Below are 17,237 nucleotides of genomic sequence, written 5' to 3' on the forward strand. Positions count from 1 at the left end.
ACATAATTGTAAATCAACGGGGATGTTGTGCTGCAGGTGGTAATTGAGAATGCAGTGTGTACAGTATCTGGACTTTTCTGAAACGTTTCGGATACCTCTCCTCACTCATCTGGCAGTCTTTCATTTCAGGAGTGTCATAAGTTTCCACAATGCCAATTTTTTCATGCAGACAAACGTTTAACAGCGGTCAAGCATCAGCTGTAACATAAAGACATCATGCCGTGACATCATCACGCAACAGCCGTAACCATCTTGTTTGTTTGGCATTTGCACGCCCAATACAAACGCAACATTAATTAAATGAGAAATTTACTCCGGGGCAAAATAAAAATAAAAAAGAGCCAAGTCAACTCTTTAACATTTTTTTTTTTTGTCATAACTATTTTACCACACATTAAAAAAAAACCATGAAAACACCAGAACATGCAGAAATAACTGCACAAATCAGTATGAAATAGCTTATCCCTTGGCTTTCTTTAAATAATCCTGTATTTTAATCAAACTTTCAGAAAGTTTCTTGCACCAAGAAATGTCAATATTGTCCTGTTCGTGTTTGACAGCTTCCCAAAGTTGATCAGAATTTGCAAATTTCCTTCCAATAAGTTTGTGCTGAATGTAGGCCAAATGATTGTCTCTGGGGTTCAAATCGGGACTGACCAGGCCAGAACATAAGCTTCAGGGACTTTTTCTCCAACCACTTTTGGTCGCTTTTGCAGTATGGGCAGGGGCATTATCTTGTTGAAAAATGATTTCTTTCTCTGCAGGAATAACTTTTGGAGACCGAGAAGTAATCTTTTTCTCTCATATTTTCTGGTATTCCTTGGCAGTAATTGACTGTTCACACATTATCAGCTCACCAACATCAGCAGACAAAAATGCACCCCAGACGATCATGATTCCACCACCTCCATGCTTCACTGTTGTTGAAACTCAGGGTTGAATCTCTCACCAGATCTATGAAGGCAACGTTCTGGGGTATCACTGCAAAGCTCAAATCTTGATTCATAACTCCAGAGAACTCCACAGAACTCTCTGAAACCACATTGAATCACAGTTCCCATATTTGTCCAAAAAGTGCAATCTGTCCTGAATATTTTTCTTAGATAATAGATGGAGGCTTCTTGGTACATCATCTTGAGGAAAAACCAGCATCGGTCAACCTTCTCGTGATGGTCCTTCTGGAAACGGTCTTATTTTCAGCAGTTCTGGACTCCTCTGACAGTTTGGGCAGGCTTTTCTTTCTTTCTTGGAGAATTCAGCATTTCAGTCACCTATCATCTTTCCTTATCATGACTCAATGCCTGTCAGATCCCTTCTTTCTTGAAGTGGAACCAGTTTTTTGGAATGGTAGACCTATTCTCTTTATGGTATGTAGAGAAATAGGGATTTTGTCCTCCTCCAGGAGCTCGTTTATTTAAGAATGTCTTTCCGCTTGACGAAGATGAGCAATTTTATTTTTAATATCCCCCTCATCAGCATGGAACACACTTTCTTTGGAGGCATTTCTAAATTTAAACAAAAAAAACACAAACTGTACAAATCATAACTTGGAGCAATTTAGGTACTACATATGCACTAATGGCCAAAAACATGACAACACCCTAAAAATTAAATGCAGATCTTTAATAGTGTACAGTACTTCTCACAGGAAAAATATTTTGGAAAGTTTTTTGCAGCACAGAACAACTCAAAACAGTCTTCTTTTGGTTTTTGTTTTTTTTTCATGTGTAAAATTTTGATGTATTTTGTCTTACCTGAGATATTGGCCTTTTAAGATGAATGGTGAAAATATGGAAATTTCGTAATTTCCTTTTTTTTTTGAGAAAACTTCGTAAAACGCACACAAAAAAAAATCTTAAACATTGCCGAAAACCGTGTGGAGGGCTTTTAGCTGCTGTAACATTAGTAATCAATTTAAACTGGAATATGCACTTTGCATCTATGGCTCCAAATTTGAAAAAAGCATCTTGGCTCTTTTTTTATTTTAATTTAATTTTTTTGCCTCGAAGTGTATATTAACGAATGAAAATCAAAAGTTACATTGTGGGTTGATGGCTTGGGTGCCTCAAGAAGAAAATAGATGATATAATGGTGTCAGGTTTCATGACAGAGGACAAAGGAGCAGAAAATTGGACTGCCCTCTGTAAAACAGGATGAATGGCCACCCTATTCCGTGGCACATGAGTTTATAGGTGAGGAAACGTAACCTTGGAAAACGGGTTTACTGTAGTCCGAATACTCACCTCGTATGTGGAGAGTATATATACATAACCATTCTGTTCACTGCTTCATGTGCACAGCTCTCAGCCTTTTTATGTTCTCCTTGGGGAGAGAGATAGAGATAGATAGGATATGTGGTGGTGGAGGGTTTGCTTTCGGACAATTCCATCCATTTCTTGTTTGTTCCTCATTGGTAAAACAACACATTTTGAACATCACTTTTTTGTTGCTTCGTTTTTGATGCTTTGAATTGTTCATCTGTTTTTGGTACGACTTCCTTTGCAAATTATGAAAATAGCTTCCATTGAGGCATCTCTTCCATTCATTCTTCCTTTTGTATTGTGCAATGTTTTGCTTGCAAAATCTGTTGTTTTTGAAGTTTGAAACAGCTGCACGAAAACAAATTTTGGGATTGATCTTTCTTTTTGCCATTTCCCCTTTCCATTAATTTTGTGATCATGCTGTTTAATGGCTAACTGTTGTTGCGGTTATTTTTGTTTTTCAGCAACATTTAAAACTATTGAATCGATATCGACACAAACTTCGACCTGTGTTTATACATTCTTTGTTAAAATATAAATAACTGTGCAGGGTTAACTTTTTGCCCAAGAGCCTATTGGTCCTTCTAGTTTTTGTTGGTGGCAGCTTTTCTTCTCTTCTGAGTGATCCACTTCCAAAGTGGAGTAGACCATTCTGGATTTGTCTCTGCCATCAATTGCTATACAATTTTTCTGTCAATTTATTTTTTTTAATTTTTTTTATCATGTGCTCATTACCATGTCTTTTGTTTGTCCATTTGGTTTTTGTTTTTTGTTTTTTACTTCGGTGTCTGTCTCAGCTTGTTTGGCCGAACCATTTTTGCTACAGACTCGCACATCTGTTTTGCCTGCTTTCCTCTAATCGTCTCTATATCCCATTTCCTACCTTCACTCTACTTCCTTCCTTGCACAATAAAAACAACATTAATGCCACTCACCTCGTGTTTTGATGGTCCATCTCGTTTCTTGGCTTCATGTATCGCAGGTCTGCTTCCTCATATGTTCCTTACTAAACTATCTTTCTTCAAACTTATCCTTTTCTATCCGGCTTTAAAACCACTCCCTCGTTTCCTTCTTTCTTCTCAAAACTATTACAAATATTATAAATTAATTCATTATTACCACTCATTCTGAGCTTATTCCTTCAGTCAATCGGTCCCAATATTGTTTCTTTCCTCATTTCACCTTTTCTTCCTCCTTCCTCACTCCACCAACTCAAATCCTTTCAGACTATTTTCTAAATTTTAATCTTCCTCTCATTTCCAAACACTATAAACCAAAACATTGTGTAATTTTGTACTTTCTGCATGCCTTGTATGCACATTGCGAATTTGCTGATTGACATGACCTGGTTCCTCTGTTGTGTGCAGTTGTATATTTTGGATGTGCTGAGAGCTATTTGCTACTTCATTCACCCTTGAATCGTAACAAAAAACAGAAGAACACAGCATATTTAGAATATATACTGATAATATACTCTGTCAGTCACACCTGCATTAATGATGCAACTTTGGGGAGAAGAGCAGGCCATGTGACATAGCCAGTTGAACAGATACATATTGTCACAATGGCAGCAGTTATGTCAATGTTCTCATCAGAATTTTTATGGAATGGTAAGGTCTATAAGTTGAAGGACATCACAAGGAAGGGTTGAAATTACGGTTCACAGATTTATCACCGAAGGTGGACGGAGGTTATGTTTTCACCCCTGCCTGTTGGTCTGCTTGTCTGTCTCTGAGCAGGTTATATCTAAAATTTATTGATGGATTCGAACGAAAATTGTTGGAAAAGTTGGGTGTGTAACGAGGATGAATTGATTTGATTTTGGTAATTATCCAGATCCCGATCCGATAATTTTTTAGTGATTCCTCACCATTAAGTAATGGGACCAAAAACGGTATATAGCGCAATATCTCACAAAGTTATGGATAGGTTCAGATGAAACGTGATGGATAGGTGGGGTAGATGACAACAAGCTGACTCAATTTTGGTTAAAGTATAGTTGCAGTTCTGACTATCAGTGGGTTATAAAACATACAGTTCAGCCTTGTGGATGAACATACTCCATTGAGTGTCATTCTAGTTACCTCTGCCACCGAAGGGGAAGGAGGTTATGTTTCACCCCTTTCTGTCTGTTTGTTTGTGTGCAGGATATCTCAAGTTGTGGACGGATCCAGATGAAATTTTATGGACAGGTTGGGGGTGTGACAAGGACGAACTGATTAGATTTTCGGTGAAGATCCGAATCCGGATTTGGATACGAGAATTATTTACTTTTTAAAGTGATTCTTCACCATTGAGAGATTGGGCCAAAAACGATATCGTACTGTACAGCATGATATTTCAAAAATGAGTTGGGCCCAATATGTTCTCGTGGATCAGGCATTACGTGGGGAGGTATGCGCTCCAACGAGTGTCCTTGGAGTTCGGTCATGTTTTGGTTGTTGAGGTCGTTTCTTTTTTATTTTCTTTCTTTTCTTTTTTTTGGGGGGATTATCGCTATTAAGCTGTGCTGCCATTTTAAATATCTCCTGATCATTTCCAGCTGTTGAAAAGTTGCTCATTTGTTGCCATGTCGAGTTGAAGTTAACTCTGCAATAGTAAATATTTCAGTCAACGAGGTGATATTTCCTAAGTCGTAAAACATAGTTTTGACTTGACTTTTTGTGCAGATAATGTCATGACTGAAATGTATAAAACAAATTCTCAACACTTGTCTGAGTTGTTTGGATGATGTGTTGGACAAACAGATAGACAAAAATGGATTCTGCTAAGAATGAGGGTTACGGCAGGATGTGGGTGATGGACAAGATGGATCCAGAAACAAACTCTCAGGATGGAAAAAGTAGAAATTTGGAAGGGGTTTGAAAAGATCGTGGTTTGGGATTGAGGTGGTTGGGGGGGGGTGGTGTGATTTGAGATGGTGATGAACAGCTGTCTTGAAGACCTGGAGGGATGGATGACATTGAAAAGAATGTGGAAGTTGGTTCCACAAATGGGGAAAAAGAGGAATAAATGAGTGGACATGAGCAGTGATTCTGGATCTTGGGAGTTTCACTTGAAAGGATTTGTTGGTGGACGATACAAAAAAAATCGACAGAAAAAAATACACAACAATCGATGGCAGAGACAAATCCAGAAAGAATCACTCCTCTTTGGAAGTGAATCATTCAGAGAAGCGAAGAGAAGAGCAACTGTTAACACCAGAAAGATGGGAGTGGGTGGAATGGTGGGGAGGAGGGGAAGCTGAGAGGGGGTGAGCTAGGGTTGGGGGAGCTGAGAGGGGGTGAGCTAGGGTTGGGGGAGCTGAGAGGGGTGAGCTAGGGTTGGGGGAGCTGAGAGGGGGTGAGCTAGGGTTGGGGGAGCTGAGAGGGGGTGAGCTAGGGTTGGGGGAGCTGAGAGGGGGTGAGCTCGGGTTGGGGGAGCTGAGAGGGGGGGTGAGCGAGGGTTGGGGGAGCTGAGAGCAAGCAGGGTGAGGTGGTTGCTGTCCTGCCAGGATACAAGCATGGTTTGTCTGAGATTTTTTTTTTTTTTGTCTTGCCATTACAATTTTTTGTGATTTAACCCCTTACCCACTCCATCAGCACAGTCACTCGTACTGTTGTGTGTGTTTGTAGGTGCGAAAGTGTTCCATACTTTCCTTTTTTTGTTTGGCATGGTCAATCTTGCATTCCATCAGTACTGTTGCCTGCTTCCGTCCTGATTAGCAAATGGCATTAGCTGTTTGTTCCACCTCTCTCTCTCTCTCTCAATTCACCTTGTTTCTGATTGGCTTATGCAATGCCCATTTTTAGAGACTCTAATGTTTCCTGGTACATTTTACCATTCACAATAAAGGGAATGTTTTGAAAACATGCATTTCTGTTGGTGCTTTCATGAGTTTTGTCTGTGTTTATCGTTTTTAAGTTTTGGAGATGGAGTGTGTGACAGAGAAATATCGATATTGTCGAAACGTACATTCTTGTTTTGCTGATGCCTATAAAACCTGAACTCCTGATTGGTTTTTGTTTTATATTATTTTGATAGTGACTTTAAAGGATGTTGCATGTGATAACATAAGCAGTACATCATTTGTTATTAATCACACTATTTATTTGTAAAATGTTCATTCCTTTTCATCGAGACGTCTCCCCCCCCCCCCCCCCCCCATGATTTGAAACTGCACAAGTGATATCTGCTGCCACCATTTGCTTGATACGATAAGTACTGTATTCAAACTCATGATGGCCGCTGTTCTGATGAAAACCCTTGCAGATTCCTTCCGAACACAAGCTGTGTATCAATGGCCAAATTTTTGTGTTTTGGGGAAGGAAATTGTGCAAGTAATCAGTGGGGCCTCTTCTTTTTTCTTTACTTGAATAACTCCATTATTTATTCAACCCTATTATAAAATTAGTGCTTTTTATTTTTCTTCTTCTTTACAGGAGCGAGGCTCATGAAAGAGCAAGGTCGATCTGACAGTGGGATAAAGTTCAAGGGAATGAATGAATGGGATAAGAAGAAAGGGAGGAGTGGAGGAAATGCTTGACCTTAACAAGCTTGCCTTTTTGGCATGGTCATTGCTCCATTCAACTTTTTACTTACCACCCCCCCCCCCACACTACAAGTTTCTAATTATTTGTGGAATTTACTTTGAAACTAGAAAATCTTCCAAGTTTGATGGAGAATCATTTTATACCATCATATCTGCTGTTCTGTGCCCGATATGGTGTTTTTTTGTTGTTTTTTTGCTCAGCATTTCTTACAAGAAAGTATGGGAATTGCTCTTTCAAATTCCCATATTCCTTTACTTCCCACATTTCCGCGCCCCCCTCTTTTTTGGCAATGCTTTTCACCCCTCACATAGGAGGTCAGACTTTCTATGGTTGTATTGCAACACTTATGGTATTCCCTTTATTCCTTGGTCTTAAAAGGTGTTGATGAAATGGATATAAAGGCATTTCTATTCTTTGTGCTGCATCCCTGTGGAAATGTAGCACCAACATTATTGCATCAGTCAACAGCCCCTGATGCGATGAGTGATCGTGAAGGATTTTTTTTTTCTCTTTAGTCCCTTAATTTTAATTTTCATTGTTTTCTTTTTGTTTTTACCTCCTCCACCAAAGATGGGCAGAGGTTGTGTTTTCACGTCTGTCTGTCTGTCAGCAGGCTATCTCATAGTTGTGGACGGATCTGGATGAAATTTTGTCGACAGGTTCAGTGTGTGACAAAGATGAACTGATTAGATTCTGGTTAAGATCCGGATCCGACGACAAGAATATCTTCATATAATATATCGAATCGTATAATATATATGCTAAACCGATATATAGCACGATATCTCAAAAAGTTGTGGACGGATTCAGACGAGACTGGTGGACAGGTTGGGTGTGTGGCAAGGACGAATTTATTCAATTTTGGTGAAGATCTGATTCCGGATCCGGAAACGAGAATTTTTTTTTTTAATTTTTCAAGTGATTCATCACTATTGGCGGATGCTGCCAAAAACTATATTTAGCACTGACGGATTATGACAAAACTTGATGGACAAGTTGGGTCGGTGTCAAAAACAAGCGAATTAGATTTCAGTTCAGGTCTGCATCCAGATCCAGGCTTTTCGTGGGATAAAAAACCTAAACTGTTCAGTCTGGCAGAGGTTTGTGCTCTCCCAAGTGTCGTTTAGTTGCACATGTTTTTGAATACGATGTAATCAAAACGACCACATTCAGGAAGCAGGAGAATTTTGCTTTCGTGGTCCTTTGTTCATAGGTGAGATAATTTTGAATACCAGTTGGCATGGATTTTACCATATTTAGCTGTGTTGCATATGCTTGCTGTATCAGACCCATAGAGGCTGCAGACAAAACTTCGCTATTCATCACCCATGGCCTGTTTTTATTTTGCAGAAAACTTGGAGACATACAAGAAAGATCCTTTTGTCCTTAAGGAAGGCGTGGAGTACAGGATAAAAATCTCTTTCAAGGTGGCCATTTTACAGATTGTACCGTCGTGGCTAAAAATATTGGCACCCTTGCACTTTTTGAAGTAATGCACCATTTCTTCCAGAAAATTTTGAAATTAATAAATCTTTTGGTCTCCATATATGTATTTCTTTGGTTTGCAGTGGAGCAAAACAAAAAAAAAAAAACTGAAAAAATTACTAAATCTTAGTTTATTCCACACACAAATCCTAAAATACCCCAGACAATATTATTGGCACCTTTAGAAGTTGTTAGAAATGCTTAAATTTCAAGCAGGTGATTCTCCTTTACTTTGGAATTTAACTCACCTGTGGTGAGTGGCAGCTGCCAGCAATATAAAAAAAAAACTCATTCAACCAGTTTGAATCGAGAAAAGGAGTCATTCTGCTGTTTTGTGTCGTTGTGTGCACCACAATGAGCATGGAGAAAAGAAAGAAAACCAGAGAATTGTCTGAGGAGGTCAGAAACAAGATTGTAGCTAAACATGGACAATATCAAGGTGACAAGTCTATCTCCAGAGATCTTGATGTTCCTGTGTCCACCATGCACAATGTTGTCAGGAAGTTTAAGGCCTATGACACTGTAGCCAACCTCCCTGGACGTGGCCGCAAGAGAAAACTTGATCGAAGGTTGTAGCGAAGGATTGTTCAAATGGTGGAAAAAGTACCTCTATCAACTGCCAAACAGATTCATGCTGACTTTCAGACACGAGGTACGACAGTTTCAACTCGAACCATCCGTCGCTAACTCGATGGAAGGGGTTTCTGTGGTCGGAGACCCAGGAGGACCCCACTGCTGAGAGAGGGACATAAGAAAACCCGATTGGAGTTTTCCAAGACGCACCTGAACAAACCAAAATCCTTGTGGGAGAATGTCCTGTGGACAGATGAGACGAAATTAGAGCTTTTTGATAAAGCACATCATCTCTATGTTGACAGAAAACAAAATGAAGCCATCAAAGAAAAGAACACCTTCCCTACAATCAAACATGGAGGAGGTTCAATGATGGTTTGGGGTTGCTGTGCTGCCTCTGGCACTGGGTGCATTGAGTATGTGCATGAAATCGGGAGATTACGGAGGCATTTTGGAGCACAATGTTCAACCCAGGGTCAGAAAGCTAGGTCTCCATCTAAGGTCTTGGGTCTTGCAGCAAGACGATGACCCCAAACACACTTCAAAAAGCACCAAGGAATGGTTCAAGACAAAATGCTGAACTGTTCTGAAATGGCCAGCAATGAGTCCAGATCAAAATCCCATTGAACAGCTGTGGGGAGATCTGAAAACAGCAGTTTGGAGAAGGCACCCTTCAAATCTGGGAGAACTGGAGCAGTTCGCACAAGAAGAGTGGGTCAAACTGCCAGTAGAGAGGTGGAGGAAGCTCATTCATGGCCATAGGAAGTGCTTGACTGCAGATATTTTGTCTAAAGGCTGTGCTGCCGAATATTAAATCTCAGGTACCAATAATTTGGTCAATGCCATTTCTTTTTATTTTCTGATTGAAAAGAATCTATCAAGTTCTGAATCAAAAACACAGGTTCTGTAATATTAACAGTGAAATAAAGAATTGTGGAGACAAAAAACTTTTGTCAATTTAAACTTATTTTTCGAGAAAATTGTGAGTTATTTGAAAAAAGCGCAAGGGTGCCAATATTTTTTGGCCACAACTGTAAATGCATACTGTGTTTACTTCATCAAATGGAAAGTTTCCTCTTCCTGCGGTTGGATTGGGTGTGATATAATTTGCAGCATCCAAACCACATTGCATAGTCGATGCCTCGTCACCATTGATTTAACATTTCTTCTTTCTAACTGCTCCATGTTTCCTCAGGTGAACCGAGACATTGTGTCGGGTCTGAAGTATGTGCAGAACATACAACGAAAAGGCATCAAATGTAAGACATTACTCCATTTGCTGTTTTAACATTGTTTGCACTCTTCCGACTTGTTTGGTTCTGCATTATCTTATTACAATTTCTGTAAAGGCATCTTGTCTCTTTGTCCTCTCCCCACACCCCCTCCCCATTTCCACTAACCCCTCATCCCTGTCCATGTAAGTCCTTTGAAAATTGTACCGAGCACCTATCGTACTTGAACCTTATCTTAAGGTGGTCTTATCTCTCATCCACGATGGCGGTTGTGGTCATAACTGTCACTGTACACTGACCACAGCTGTCTTCAACTGGGAATACAAATGGTTTCTGCTTTACACAAGAGTTGGAAAAAGTCTCATGGTTCTGAGGTGTCATTCAGCAAAAAGGGAAATCAAACTTGTATATCCCTGAAATCCTTTTTCTGGTTTTGGATTGTCGCACACACTCTATCTTTCAAAAAAGACCATCTGGCGAACCTTCCCATTTACTTCCTTTTGAAGAAGTTCAGTCACTCAAACTTTGGGCCTCACCATCAACCATGATCTTTCTTGGGCAAGCCGTTTGCCAAATTTGGCCGCCAAAGCCAGCAGATTTCTGGAATTCAATCTTCCTCCCCCCAATCCCCCTCCCCCCAATCCTCCGCTCTTCCCTTTGGGCTGGTGCTCTTGCCTCATATCCGTCAAGATAATTGGAATCTCCCGTAATGAAGCGGAGTCTCTGAGCCGATCAGTCAGGTCAGCTGTCTCTGTCTTACGAGTATTGCCACCTCCTTTTTAGGTCATCTCTAACGAGATGGCCTAATAAAACCAGTCTCGGTGTATGTCCCCATTTTTTTCTTCCGATTTTCTTGATATTTGGTATGTGGGTAGATGTCGATGAGGGATGCACGACGGTATGACCTTTGACCCGATTGAAGGTCAAGGTCAACGTCAAGGTCACTCCAAATTTGCGAAATCATCCATTTCCAAAATCTATCTCCTCCGACGTTTATGATCCGATCTTCGAAATTCCTTCGGATTTTGATAATATGGAACAATATCTAAATTTGGTCGGGCCGGTTTTTTGAAATTCGTCCTGGTTATCGTCACATGTCTTCAAAGTTGGAAAAATCGTCTGTGATACGGTCAAAAAAAATCCACCCCATCTTGATGAAACTTGGTATGAAGGTAGGGGTTGATGAGTGATGCACGACGGTTTGACTTTTGACACGGTTGAAGGTCGAGGTCAAGGCCACTCCAAAGTTGTGAAATCATCCATTTCCAAAATCTATCTCCTCCGCCGTTTATGATCCGATCTTCGAAATTTCTTCGGATTCTGATAATATGGACCAATATCTAAATTTTGGTCGGGTCGGTTTTTTACTTACGAAATCTGAAGATTTCGTAAGTATATTGATGACTTCCGTCGTGCGTGCGTACGTAGGCACGATAACTCGAGAACGGAAGAAGCTACCAATGTCAAATTGCACCACGTGATTCAGGAGGGTGATGGCTAGTGCTGATTAGATTTTGGTCAAAATCGGTCAAAGGTCAAGGTCACAGTGAGGTCAAACATTCGATTTTTGATGGTTTGGTACAGAATCGTCGTAGAAACTTCTGGTTTGCGTCGCTACCTTCTCAAGAGACAGCTTTTATTAGACAAGGTCAGAAGTCAAGTTGACAATTTCGTAAGTACCAGTCTATGACTGCTTGTTTTTAATTTGTCCTGGTTATCGAGTCGTGTGTCTTCAAAGTTGGAAAAATCATTGGAAAAATATCATCCACCATTTATGACTCAGAAATGCGGTTTGATTTCTGAGGTCTGGTTTCTATCCTCTTGAAGACACATTGATCATAAATGTTCCAAATCAACCATTTTCAAAATCTGTCTCCAGATAACTCAGAAATGAAGTTTGATTTCTGAGGTTTTCTATCCTTTTTACTCCCGGGCTTTCGTCTGTACGTTGAACCAAAAGACAAGACGACATCGAAGCCATTCTAAGCCGATCAGAGATCCACATCTGCAGAGCTTCAGAGATGACCGTCACCCCCAACTGGGGTAATTTTTGGTCTTGCTAGTTATGCCATTCTCTGCCCCTAGTTATGTGTTAATGGCCTCTGGTGTTTATTCATTCAGACCAAGTGATGGGAAAAGATCATGCAGCTGTTCTATGAATCAAGTAATGCTAACCATGAAATTGTAACTTTTAAAAAACGTGTATGTTGCATGTAGCGAGTTTTTTTTTTTTTTTTTATGTTGTATTGTTTTTAATTATCCTCCATCTCCCTTTTTGACCTCTCCCTCTCCGACCTCTCCCTCCCCCGCCATATTGCAGTGGATAATGCTGTTTACATGGTGGGTAGCTATGGACCACGACAAAATGAATATGACTTCCTGACACCTTTGGAAGAGGCACCCAAAGGATTGCTTACTCGAGGCATCTACACTGTAAAATCTCAGTTCACGGACGATGACAAGCATGACCACCTCTCTTGGGAGTGGGGCCTAAGCATCAAAAAGGATTGGGACTAGAGTGTCAGAGGGGATGGGGATGGGCTTTTGGGTGTGTTTGTGGTAGGCTGAAGAGAAAGGCTTGATGGTGCTGTCACATGTGACTAGTTGGTTTCCCATGCATCTTCGTTGCTCTGAGACATACTGGATGAAGAAAAGGACTGTCGTGCTTTGGTTTTCAAATTTGTGTCTTCAGCTTTGCAGTTCCATTTTTGTTGCTTTGCTGTATTTTGCTCAATCACTGCAGTGAATTGCCAGTTCGATTTACTTTGATTTAATTCTATTTTTTGGGTTTTTTTTGCAATGGAGAATCATGCCAAACGTGCACTGCTTTTTGTATCTTTTGTGTATTACACGTTTTTTTTTTCAAACCTCAATCAGTTTGCAGCTTGGAGAAAATGTAATAATGTTTTAATAATTTCTACAACTCATGCTAGCCAAAAAAAAAGAAAAAAATATATATAACCTTGATCGTGAGACCCATGAAAGATTTTCCAGTGTACTCATAGTGGGCATCAGATATTGTTCTGTCCCGGTGCATGTCCGTAATAATTGTCAAAAAGATTTGGTGGAAATATTTCCATTCCACATTTGCCTATGATAATTCTGAGACTAAGTATTAAACATAAGTTTGTACGATTACCAACCTGTGTATTCTCTGCCTTTTACTGACCTGCCAATGAACTCCTGCTGAGACTTGTGTTTGGTTTGATACCAGGCACGTTGTGAAGCATCTCCGTTTACGTTTATGGACTTTGGGATCATTTGTGTTGATAAAGGTACCTGTCTGCTCTCTCCTGCCACCTGGCAGCGGTGTAGATGGTTATGCAATGTACCGTGGTGTGGCGGTGATGTTTGCTCACGTGTTGTGCTGCTTGAAAAGATTCAATAAACGTCAACAAGCTGTAATAGTGAATGTCGCTTCGATCCCCCTTCCTCTTGTGTGATTGAATCTTGTATCTGTCGTGAGATCATCTTGTTTGACTTGCAGGTGAGCATGACTCCTGCATCTTTTATATACGTTTCCTTGTCTTAAATTATTATTCCTAACTTCCAGTAGTGTTTGTCATTGGCACCAAAATTTATAAAATTAAGTTGATTGAAGATTTAAAAGTTGTCAATTAGCCTGGTGGTGGCTGGCTTCAAATCTTAGGGTCTTGGGTTTGAGCCTGTCGTGCAGTTAAATAACATCAGGTGCGTTGACTTAGCCAGTCACTCATTTTTACGACCTCGGAAGGATGAGTATCAGCTTACTGGTAAGAGGGAGCACTGCATTAAGGCCCGGTCACACCTTGACGTTTTAGCCAGCGATGGCAACGTATTAAAATGTATGTAAAACGCTGGCTTACGTTGAACTTTTGATGTTTTTTTTAAAGATTCGGACGTATTCATAGCGACTTGGTCTTATGTGTAACGCATTGGTAACTACACAACGTTTCGTTGTGTTATAGATGACTTGTACCAACGAATGCTGAACCTGTTGTCGGCCTACACAACCGATGCCCAACGATAGTCTAACTTAGGCATAGCGCGTTGCACGCATCGCCGACGATGTCGTGACGTAGCCTATTAAAAGGCTGACGCACAACGATTCGAATCATAACTGCCGTAGAAATGGAAGTGACAACATCGCGGTCACACCTTGGCGATCTTGCCAGCGTATGCCGACCTAAGAAAAATGTGTCTAAAACGTTGGGGCACGTCGAATACGGCATGGGTAAGTTTGGTATACGTGAGTAGAACGCTAAATACGCTATCATACGTCGTAGTAAGTAGAGTACGTCAAGAAATTTTGAACATGTTCAAAATTTTACGACGTACTCGGCATATGACACACGTTCCCCATGCGATGGGGATAAGTTTTACACACGATATGTGGACGCTTACACACGTCCACAAACGCTACTTATAAGCTACTCATAAGTCGAAACACGTCGCGGTAATGTCTTTTTTACGCGAAACTTATTTCTAACTTATGTTTGACGTGCTTTGAACCAATTCTTTACATAGTCCCAACACACATCGACGTATGTAGACGTATTCCAATGACGTCTTCCGGTCGACAAAAAAAATAATAAATGAACGTGTTTCTAGGTTACAACTGCCATATAAAGACGTGTTCCCAGCGGTTTTGGGAATTGGTATATAAAAATGGTGTTCATAAAAGGGGAACCCAACAGTGTTTTCGAGTTCCTTTTTGAGTTGATGTCCATGTCAGCACTAACAGTATCAGTATCAGTATTAGTACTAGTAGTAGTTTGTTCATGTTGGCAGTAGTAGGTGAGTGTGAGGGGGAGGGTGTGGGTTATGATGGATCCTCCTTGTGTCCGTGTGTCCACGGGTAGGTTCATAGGCTGCCACTCAACGATTTAAATGGCTGCATCTCCACTATTGAAAGTAGACGCTTGCGCTCAACAATTGGATTTTTTTTACACTCAACGACTTTTAAACGGTACCACTCAGCTAGTTTCATTGTTTACAATGAACGATTTAAATTGCTGTCACTCGCCTTTGTTTTTTTTTTTTTGTTGTTTTTTTTTTTTTTTTTTTTTTGACGCTGGGGTTTGGAAATTTGAAGCGTTTCTTCTGAACGTGTTAAAACGCTCCAACTCGACTATTTTAAATAGACGCTGACGATGGACAATTGGAATCATAGCCAAGCTCGACATCGAAGTGTGAACATCCTCGTCATGCCGAAGAAAAGTTTGAAGAATGCTGCAAATAAGTGTCCTGGCCGTGGCCGTGGACGCTGACGCAAGGACGATCCATTATACCGACGTCTTTCAGCCTATGAGTAACTTAAAAGTAACGTCTGTCGACGTGTGTCAACGATCGCGTAACGTGCCAACAACACGTTAATCATAGGTTAGAAATAAGTTTCGGGTACTCTAAACATTACCTCGGCGTGTCTCAACTTATGATTAACTTACAAGTAGCATGTGTTGACGTCTGTCAACGATCGCAGACCGTGCATACAACCTGTGGCCAGCGTAGCGGAACGTGTGAGTCATACGCCGGCATACGTCGTGAAATTTCAAGCATGAAAAAATTTGAGGACAACCGAAAAGTACAACGTTTAAAGCCAACGTACAACGACGTATGGCAACGTACTACGACGTATGGCAACGTACTACGACGTATGCCAGCGTGCTCTTAATGTTACCAAAACTTACCCATAACATATTCAACGTTTGCCAGCGTTTTAGAAAAAAAATTCAAAAATCGGCATACGTTGGCTAAAACGTCAAGGTGTGACCGGGCCTTTAGCGGCACAGCCCCACCCCCACAAAAATTATGCAGCCAGCAGCCACAGGCTGCATGCAAAATGATAAAGGTTATGTAAATTTTTTTGGTGAAGGTTAAAAAAATAATAATCATTAAGATAGCTTTCGTTTGTCATTTGATTTAATTGGAACATAATTGGAATTCATCTCATTGAGACAAAAAAGGACCACTGGAGGTGTAGCTTATCTGGATCCTGGCATAATGTAACCCAAATTTTGTAGCATTCTGACTGCTGTGTCTGGAGAGGAAGATTTTTCATGGATTTTTGGGGGTTTTTTTCCAAAAATGTTTTTAACAAGTCTGCCATTTTGACACTTCCGGTCATGTGATTGGCATGATCCTGTCCTTGGTAGCATTTTGACTGATGGGTCTTGAGAAGATTTTTAAAGGAATTAATGCGATATTTTTTTTTTCCAAAAAAGTTGACAGTCGGCCATTTTGGCACTTCTGGTCACGTGATCCGCATGACTTCCACTATTTAACATCACGACCCTGTCCTAATGTAACTCAAATTTGGTAGCATTCTAATCTAACTGGAGAAGATTTTTGAAGAAATTTAGATAGTCGGCCATTTTGACCTGAAGTCATGTGACCGGAATGAGTTTTGCAATTCCTGTTACCAATCAGGAGAAGAACATTGCTGCCAAATTTCAGCAGGATTGGCCCGGTGGTTTGGCCGGAGAAGTTGAAAAAGGAGATTGACGGACGTTGAGCAATGGCAATACCTTATCTGGACTTCAATTCCAGATAAGCCAAAAAAAAATCAAATGCTCCAAGAGTTCAAACACTGCATTGTTCTAAAGTCGACCAAGGCAAGGTAGGTTGGGGAATAGGAGATGAATGTGTGCAAAATCGGACTAACATTGAAGTAGAATGAACAAATCTTGTTGAAAGTGAGTGCTAACTGAATTGGCAAACTGGTATGAAAATGGATGAAGGAAAAAAGAATCTCTTGCTACTTTCATAAATAAATAAACATAAATCTCTTTCTCCTTCCATAAACGAAAGGTTTATGCTTGCTTCCCACAACAGCACTGAAGTGGTCAAGCACTGGCTTTCTTGGCTCAATAGTGTGGGTTAATTTGGTTCCAGTTAAATAAACAAAACATGGTTTCTTAGTTTTCAGGGTGAAACAAAGGATTAGGTATTTTAACTTATCTGGAATTTAAATTCCAAATAAGATATTGTCATCGCGCACCCATCAGTCCGTCCATTTGTCTTCTATTTTGACTTCTCCGGCCAAACGGTTAGGCCGATCCGGCTGAAATTTGGCAGCAACGTTATTCACCTGATTGGTAACAGGAATTGCAAAACTCGTTCTGGTCACATGACTCTATGTCAAAATGGCTGATTTAGTAAATTCCTTCAAAAAT

General features: G+C 40.3%; 1 protein-coding gene across 5 annotated transcripts in view; it reads left to right on the top strand.

Annotated features, from left to right (window-relative positions):
- Positions 1-13,488, top strand: part of ARHGDIA (Rho GDP dissociation inhibitor alpha) — a 105,055-nt gene extending 91,567 nt beyond the window's left edge. For all 5 annotated transcript variants that reach the window (XM_085886388.1, XM_085886380.1, XM_085886387.1 and 2 more), the window contains 3 exons: positions 8,144-8,220; positions 10,047-10,110; positions 12,404-13,488. In XM_085886388.1, the coding sequence (XP_085742514.1) occupies positions 8,144-8,220; positions 10,047-10,110; positions 12,404-12,600 (338 nt within the window). In that variant the 3' untranslated portion in view covers positions 12,601-13,488. The remainder of the gene's footprint in view (positions 1-8,143; positions 8,221-10,046; positions 10,111-12,403) is intronic.
- The last annotated feature ends 3,749 nt before the right edge of the window (positions 13,489-17,237 follow it).

Source organism: Eptatretus burgeri, chromosome 1 (genome assembly GCF_056783735.1).
Source record: "Eptatretus burgeri isolate ZD-2024b chromosome 1, Ebu_testis_v1, whole genome shotgun sequence".
Lineage (NCBI taxonomy): Eukaryota > Metazoa > Chordata > Myxini > Myxiniformes > Myxinidae > Eptatretus > Eptatretus burgeri.